Source organism: Juglans microcarpa x Juglans regia, chromosome 4S (genome assembly GCF_004785595.1).
Source record: "Juglans microcarpa x Juglans regia isolate MS1-56 chromosome 4S, Jm3101_v1.0, whole genome shotgun sequence".
Lineage (NCBI taxonomy): Eukaryota > Viridiplantae > Streptophyta > Magnoliopsida > Fagales > Juglandaceae > Juglans > Juglans microcarpa x Juglans regia.
Window position 1 is genome coordinate 16,132,200 of NC_054601.1, and position 8,678 is coordinate 16,140,877.

Consider the following 8,678-nt stretch of genomic DNA (forward strand, 5'->3'; position numbering starts at 1 on the left):
TGATAAAAAAAAAAAGAGTTTTAGTAATTGAAAATCAAATACTTAAATCAAAAATAAATTAAAAATACCATCAAATGTGCATGTTCATCCCTAACCCAACTTGATAATTTAGTTACCCATAAATATAATTGACAACAAAAATATCAAGAGAAAAATAAAGCAAATGGCGGCCATGGAAATTAATTTCGTCTCCCTTTATGAACTCTCAATTTCGTGCTAATGAAATGCTTATATAGGGTAAGAAAAAAAATCCTAATGTTTTCATATTCCCGCATACAAAATGCCTAAATTTTAGAACTCATCTTGGCAGCTAAGTACGTGCTTCAGGAGTTTGAATTTAGAAATCCTTATTATATACAACTTTGTATCCCTTTAAGATAGCTTTCCAACGCATACAAAATCGCATCAATCCGATATTTGAGCAGAAAGTTATGATCAAAATGCTAAAGTATGTACAAGCTATCTTCTAGTGAATTTCGAACTAACTTTTTCTCTTGATCCGAATTACTCTCAAATCCCACTTGAAAGTCCTTTGAATTTGATTGGATTTTGACTTGCTCTTTTATAGTCTGAAATTAAATATAAAAATCTGCTCAGGAGTATCCCAAACTAAATAGAAACTCAATTCAAGAATACACATTAATTCCTATGATTTCTATTCACATTTTAGTATTTTAGTTCAATAATAGGGTCTTTAGAGTGCACTTTTGTACACTTATCATATAGGCATAGTGTTGAGTAATTGAATACTGATAGATGAGTGGAGTTGCCAAAAGGGAAAGGGCAACCACCGGGTCAGTGTCGATAGAGGGGGCCGACGTGGACCTCAGATTTGTAAGTGTGGTAGAATGTTATGATTCTGAGGGTTAAATGTTTAACCAAATTAGTATGCAACAGTTTTAGGACTTTTGGATCAGTGGTTGGGTCTTTAACAATTGGTATTAGATTGTCAATGTACCATTGTCAGTGTCACTTGTGGATTCAGTTAATCATCTTCGACAGCAATATGATAGGCAATAGAAGCAAATTGAAGATGCCATTGCAGTGTTAGTTCAACAGTAAGAAGAAGCCCGAGTGGACATGGAGAATCAAGATAAGAGGTTTTCTAAGTTACTTGCAATAGTTTAGAAGGGAATAGTCAGACATCAAGGAACTTTCAAGAACCTCAAACTTTTGAAGGGGTTGGTGAAGTAAACTATCGCGAAGCAAGTGACAGAGGGTTCGCTGAAGGCATAAAGTTGGATTTTCCAAGATTTGTGGGTAAGAATCCTTCAGCTTGGATTTATAGAGCTAACCAATATTTTCTTTATCATAAAGTACCACCTGGACAAAGAATCATTTGGGTGTCATTTCATATGGATTAGGAAGCTCTCATATGGTTTCAAGATGCAAGTGAGGCTAGGTCTTTTCATTGTTGGGAAGAGTTCACTCAAGCTGTGTCAAATTAGATTTGGATCATCTGCCTATGATGATCCAATGGAGGCTCTTACCAGATTGAAACAAGTAAGTTCTATTACTTCTTATCAAGGATCACATTCTTGAGTATTCTTAAACAGAACTTGGTAGCTGCTCAAGAGAGAATGAAGCTTCTGTTTGATAAAGGTAGGATTGAGAGGGAGTTTGCAGTAGGTGATTGGGTATAATTAAGGCTTTAGCCTTACATACAACATTCTTTAATAGCTAGACGTAATCTTAAGCTTTCACCAAGAGTTTTTGGGCCATTTCAGATTACACACAAAATTGGGCAAGTTACCTACAGACTTGATCTTCCTCAGCATACTTTAATCCACCATGTATTTAATGTTTTTTATTTAAAACAAAAAGTGGGACATCACATTTTACCTCTCTCTACATTACCTCCAGTTCATAATAGAGTTGTGGTAGAGGTTTTGGTGCAATGACAAGGAGTTAGAGTGGAAGATGCTACTTGGGAATCTTATTGGCAATTACGAGAGAGGTTTCCTCACCTTGTGGGCAAGGTGCTTTGGAGGGGAGGGTGTGTCATGGGCTGAAGAGGAGCAGGAGTGGAATAGCTGTGTGGTGGAAGGTGATGGAAGAGATGACAATTTTGTTAGTTGAGGGTAGTCTAATACGTAGTCGTTTTGGAAGTTGTTAGTGACAGAAAACTTATAGGAAATCGATTTCACCTTATCCCTCACTATGCTTTACTCATCTAACTAATTGAATTTAATTCTCTCTATTTGTTAGCAAATCTCCAATTCATCCAAAAGCCTCTTTTGATAGTCAATTGGAAATTATTCTTGCTCATCATTTTACACAAGAGTATGCAAATTAATAATGCAAGAAAGCAATAAGACTAATGATTATATTACTACATAGGTTCATACAAGTCTTTTGATCTCTATATTTACCTATGCAGAAATATCCAAGATCTATCTTATAATTCCATCTTTCGATAGCAAATCACAATATCAAAATCATCTAATTAATGGCCAATCAATTAGAAGCAATAAGCTCCAAATTAATCAGACAAACATAGAAGAGAATTACTTCAAATTAGCATAAAAAAGCAAGCATAGTTAACACTGAAAAATACTCTTGTCGTCCCAATCTGTTAGTCGCAACGTCTTCAAACCAAAAAGCAAAAACATCCCTTTTCGTCCAAATCCCGCTTGCATCCAAATGTGCTGAAAGCCCAAAAAAACTCTTTGTTTCATCTTTTTTCTTTTTCTTTCCTCCGCTCTGTTTCTTTCCTTTATTTTTTTTTCTCTATTTCGTCCTCGCTTCTTTTTCAGAAACGAGAATTCAAACTTTAAACCCACCTGTGCGAGTCGTTTTGTTGACGTGTTGCCCCTTTTCATCCGTGCGTGCAAAATATGAAGTTTGCTAGCTGTTTGTCCACAAGTCCAGCTCTCTCCTTGCATCCCGCATGCAAATGCCGAAGGCCCGTATCGTACGTGTGGCATGTTGATTCCTTCAGCCGCATCCATTCCGTTCAACACCAATTGGCCCGTATTTCATTCCAACGTCTAAAGCCAAGTCAAACCACTTCAGTGTATATCCGTTCAAGAGCCCAAAAATCCCACACAAGCCACATCATTGGTCTTCATTCAAAATCAAAATAAGTGCCCGTATTGCATGCATTTTTCTCTTTTATTCAACAGTTCCTATATTCAAATAACATCTTCACTTAAATGAGAGAGTTCCTAGACGATATAGACTTGAAAAATTTGGATCTTCATTTTCTTCAAATCTCAAATAAATTTAAATGATGACAATGAAGCCTAAAATCAACAAAAATAAATAAAATTAGACTAAAGTTTAAAGCTAAGAAGTGATAAAATATACCAAATTATGCAAGTCATCAAACACCCTCAAACTTACAACTTTGTTTGTCCTCAAACAAAAAGAAAAGAAAATAAACAATATAGACAATATCAACTAGACCCCATAAAAAAATTGCATCAATCACCAAGCCATGATCTGTATTTAGATTTTATCACTAGTATCTTACTCTTTTAATATCAAGGATACAGGAAAATCAATAAAAAATTTACCAATTTGTCAAGCAAGAGTTAAGAAAGAAATGGATATGGAAAATCAATAAAAAATTTAGCAATTTGTCAAGCAAGAGTTAAGCATTTACTTCAACCTAAAGCTAAGACCTTGACTGTGTGTGATATAGTCAATTTAGCTCCAAACAACCTACAAACTCAGATAAAAGTAGAACAACTGGAATCAGAAGAGTATTCAAGCCGTAACTCTTCCTCGACTATATGCTCATACTTGTGATATTATTGCTGCTGTAATCAATGAAGCAATACCCAATACACCTTTAACAAAATCTAAAGTGATTTGCACTCCACTTATTGAGTTTTCTCTATATTTTTTTCTGCCATGATGGATAAATCACCTCTGAAACCTAGCAAAAATACTTTTTTTATTTTTTTCAGCCACCCACCTTTTTCGTTCAACCACCTTAATTCTTGCAGCGTCTTCAACCACTTCAACCCTTTTTTTTTCATTCACTTTTTTTTGCTTTTTTGTTTTTTTTTTCACACACTTGGATTGTATAGAGCATAATTTCCTTCGAACTATCTTTCTCTTTAAATGTAGATTTCCACCAACGTATTTTCTCAAACTGTAAACGATAAATCATGATTTTTCAGGCTTAGAACGGGAATGGTTTATGTAGTTAAAAGAACAAATAAATACTTATGTAAAAATAAGGTTCAAGGGGGTTGACTGTGGGAATACACCATACAATGATGGCATCATAATCAGGACGGCTGGGAAAGCTTTTTTTTTTTGGTTATGACAAAAAAATGCCTAGATCATTTCTCTAATATTTGGTATCAACTAGGATTTCCCCTCAAGGATCCATCAACGGATTGAACTTCCCTAACGCAGTTACTTCAACTTATTCTCTTCATAAGCAAAATGGAATTGAAAAAAAATGACTATGTGCTCAATTATGTTCATGGACAAAGATTTAAATCAAAGTACCCACAAAACTCAGACCGACATAAAAGAAATTTTTGAAAATTTTTCACAATCCCATCCTCAATCACAAATTTCAGAGTCATAGAGAATTCAATGATACTCAAATACATGCTTGGTAAGAGAATCCAACAACTCAAGACTTATAAAATCACAAGTAAAATAAAATAAATAGCAAACAAGAATACCAAACGACTATAGGGGTTTACACCCCCAAACTTAAATAAAACAATGTTCTCATTGTAATTCAAAAGTGAGAAAGATTAAAGAAATGAAAGGAATTTTCCTAGTTTCATGGTGAATCAGTCGTAGTTTATAATTTTCAGCTCTTTATTCATGCTAAATAAACGTGCATCAAAATCAAAATTATAAAAAAAAAATAGATAAAAATTATAAAAATAAAAGGATAAAAGAAAGTTCTATGGGCTGCCTCCCATAAGCGCTTGTTTAAAGTCTACAACCAGACTTTTCAATCTTCATCAATTAGGATCTCCAAGAGGAATAAATGCACAATTCCTCTCCACATGTTCTCCATAATAGTGCTTCAATCTCCGACCATTAACTTTGAATATATTCCTTGTCTTATCCTTCAAGTCTATTGCTCCAAAAGAGGAAACTTTGTCTATTGTATAAGGACCTGTCCATCTTGATTTCAACTTGCCCGGAAGAGTTTGAGTTGTGAATTGAAGAGTAAAACCTGTTGTCCTAGAGCAAATGCAAGCCTAAGAATCTGTTTGTCATGCCACTTCTTCATCCATTCTTTGTAGATCTTTGCATTTTAATAAGCATCGTTTCAGAATTCATCCAATTCATTCAATTTAAGAAGTCGCTTTTTTCCTACTGCCTTCAAATCAAAATTAAACTTTTTTATAGCCCAATAAGCTTTATGCTCCAGCTCAACAAGGAGATGACACGTTTTTCCAAACACTAGTTGGTAAGGAGACATCTCGATAGGTGTTTTAAAAGCTGTATGATATGCCCACAAAGTATCATCAAGTTTCTTTGCCCAATCCTTTCTATTGGTGTTGACTGTCTTCTCAAGGATGTTCTTGATTTCTCGATTTGAAATTTCAGCTTGGCCATTAGTTTAAGGATGGTACGCAAGTGCTATCTTGTGCTTCACACCATACTTAGAAAGAAGGTTGTCAAACAACTTGTTGCAAAAGTGGGTCCCTTCGTCACTAATAATAGCTCGAGGAGTGCCAAATCTTGTGAATATATTCTTATGTAGAAATTTGAGCACTACCTTTACATTGTTTGTTGTTGCAGCAATTGCTTCCACCCATTTTAGCACATAATCAACTGCTAACAAGATATAAACAAAGCCAAAAGAAGGAGAAAAAGAACCCATAAAATCAAGAGTGGTGCTACTCCCACTGCTGGGAGCTCACGCTGGGCTCCCGTTAGTTGTTTTAGGATGAGTTTTTTTTTCTATTTTTTTATATGTATTTTTTAACACATTTAAATATATTTTAAAAACTAAAAAAAATTATAATATTATTAAAAAATACTTACTTAATCATTAAGTAAAAACTAATAATAAAAAATAAATAAAAAACTCACAGCGGAAGAAACTAGCGGTAAAAGTAGTATTTTCCTAAAATCAATTCCCTAAACATCAAATAACTCAACCTCTAAGATATTTTTTAATAGTAGCTCTTGACGCCTTGAAATATTTCCCATACGTTGGCACTTGTCACAAGTTTTCACCAAAGTATAACTATCACGAAAAATAGAAGGCCAAAAAGAAACCACTTTGAAGTACCTTAGCTGTTGTTCTTCTTGCTCCAAAGTGTCCTCCATATGATGAGGAATGGCAATGATGGAGAATGGCTTGCATCTCTTCTTCTGGCACACATCTTCAGATGATTTGATTAGGGCATCTTTTGAACAACAAAGGCTCATCCCAAAGATAATATTTCACAACATGCAGAAACTTCTTACGTTGGTGATAAGTAAGATCTGGTGGCAATACTTTACAAGCTAGGTAGTTTACAATATCAGCATACCAAGGAAGCTTGATCTCACATGCAAACAACTGTTCATCAGGGAATGCTTCTTGGATCACTGAATCTAGTCTTACTTCCTCTTGCTCCAACCGAGAGAAGTGATCAGCAACTGAATTTTTACTTCCTTTCTTATCTTGAACCTCCAAATCAAACTTTTGAAGAAGTAGGATCCAACGAATCAGCGTACGGTCAGCATCCTTCTTACCAAACAAATAATGAAGTGTTGCATGATCAATGAACACTATCACCTTTGTACCAATGAGGTAAGATCAAAATTTGTCACAAGCAAACACCACAGCAAGCATCTCCTTCTCAGTTGTTATATAATTTAATTGAGCTTCATTCAATGTTCCGCTTGGATAATAGATGGCCCTGAATAGTTTGTCTCGCCTTTGTCCTAATACTGCTCCAATTTCAAAGTCACATGCATGACACATGACTTCAAAAGGTTGACTCCAATCGGGTACAATCATAACTGGTGCTAAAACCAATTTCTCAATTGCATTAAAGGCCTGCAAACAAATATCATCAAAGTAAAATGTAGAATCTTTTTCAAAAAGATTTCATAGAGGTTTAGAAAGTTTAGAAAATTTCTTTATAAATCTTCTATAAAATCTCGCATGTCACAAAAAGCTTTTGATTCCCTTCACATTCTTAGGAGGTGGTAGTTTTTCTATGGTTGCAATTTTAGCTCGATCAACCTCAATTCCTTTAGATGACACTATATGGCCAAGCACAATCCTTTCTTGAACCATGAAATGACTTCTCCCAGTTTAGGACTAGATTTTATCTTCACATCTCTGCAAAACAAGAGCTAAATTATACAAACAATGATCAAAAGATGTACCAAAAACTAAAAAGTCGTCCATGAAAATTTTCATTATATCTTCCACCATATCAGAAAAGATAGTCATCATGCAACGTTGAAATGTCGTTGGGGCATTGCACAATCCGAAGGGCACCCTCCTAAAAGCAAATGTTCCATAGGGGCGCATGTGAACGTAGTTTTCTCCTGATCTTCGAGGGCTAGGGCAATCTGGTTATACCCCGAATAACCATCTAAGAAGCAATAGTAAGAATACCCAGCCAATCGATTCAACATTTGATCAATGAAAAGAAGTGGAAAATGATCCTTCCTTGTTGCTTTGTTCAACTTGTGGTAATCCATACATACACACCAACCTGTGACTGTTCTTGTAGGAATAAACTCATTGTTGTCATTTTTCACCACCGTCATTCCACCCTATTTTGGTATAACCTGCACTGGACTTACCCATGAGCTGTCTGAAATAGCATAAATAATTCCAACATTGACGAGCTTCAAAATTTCAACTCTCACTACTTCCTTCATTGCTGGATTTAATCTTCTTTGCTGCTCGTTTGAAGGTTTGTAAAGTTCCTCTATTAAAATCTTGTGCAAACAAATGGAAGGACTTATAGCTTTTATATCAGAAATAGTCCATCCCAAGGTTGTTCTATGCTCCCTTAACACACGTAGCAGCTTTTCTGATGGGAACCAAAGTGGGCCCAGACTTAAAAATCTTTTGGAAGTTCCAGATAAGCCAATTACAAGGTCAAGAGCCAAGAATATCAAGGAGGCATTGTAAGGATTGATGCAATCCACTTGGGATGAGTTTAGCAAGAGCCCAACATTCAAGATGGGCTTGAAGGATGAAGATCCAGTTTTGATTCATTTGATAAGCTATGGAAGAAGGCAATGACAAGACTTAAAGGCTTTGGGCTCTTGAAGGATTTCAACTAGTTTAATTCATTTATATGACTTCGTTTATTAGTTTAGAATTATTGGGTTTAATTATGAGAATGACTTAAGGGGGGTCTATTCAAGGGCATGTTGGAAAATTTATTATTTTGTTGAACAAGGGTTTTAAGAAGTACTATAGCGAACTAGGGTTTGAAAAGTACTGTAGCTGAGTTACTGTAGTACCGTATTGTAGCCACGACACTATTCACTCAAGGGTATTTTTGGAAGATGGGGCTTTATTTTGGCTAGGGTTTTAATTAGGTTTTGGTTTAAATACTCTTTGTTGCCTCATTTGAAGAAATTTATGAAATTTGATGAATTTATTCATTGTGAGTTGAGTTTATCTCCTCTTGTTCTTAATTGAACTTTTGAACTTATCAAAGGTAAATCATAACCTTTGTGGCGTTCGTCCTTTGTAATCTGGGTTCTTGAGACGGGTTCTTCAA

General features: G+C 35.1%; 1 protein-coding gene across 1 annotated transcript; it reads right to left on the minus strand.

Annotated features, from left to right (window-relative positions):
- Positions 1-5,548: 5,548 nt before the first annotated feature.
- Positions 5,549-7,821, minus strand: LOC121262072. Its single transcript, XM_041164503.1, has 4 exons — positions 7,744-7,821; positions 6,875-6,982; positions 6,406-6,718; positions 5,549-5,766 (listed from the first exon to the last, which is right to left on the minus strand). Exons 1-4 carry the CDS (start codon positions 7,819-7,821, stop codon positions 5,549-5,551), a joined length of 717 nt encoding a protein of 238 aa, XP_041020437.1.
- Between the last annotated feature and the right edge of the window lie 857 nt (positions 7,822-8,678).

Excerpts from the sequence above, each read along its gene's own strand:
- LOC121262072 (XM_041164503.1), bottom strand. The coding sequence starts at position 7,821 with ATGAAGGAAGTAGTGAGAGTTGAAATTTTGAAGCTCGTCAATGTTGGA. Across the intron at positions 6,719-6,874 it reads GTGACTTTGAAATTGGAGCA|GTGATAGTGTTCATTGATCA; the intron begins GTATTAGGACAA and ends ATTGGTACAAAG. Across the intron at positions 5,767-6,405 it reads AGATCTTACTTATCACCAAC|CAGTTGATTATGTGCTAAAA; the intron begins GTAAGAAGTTTC and ends ATATCTTGTTAG.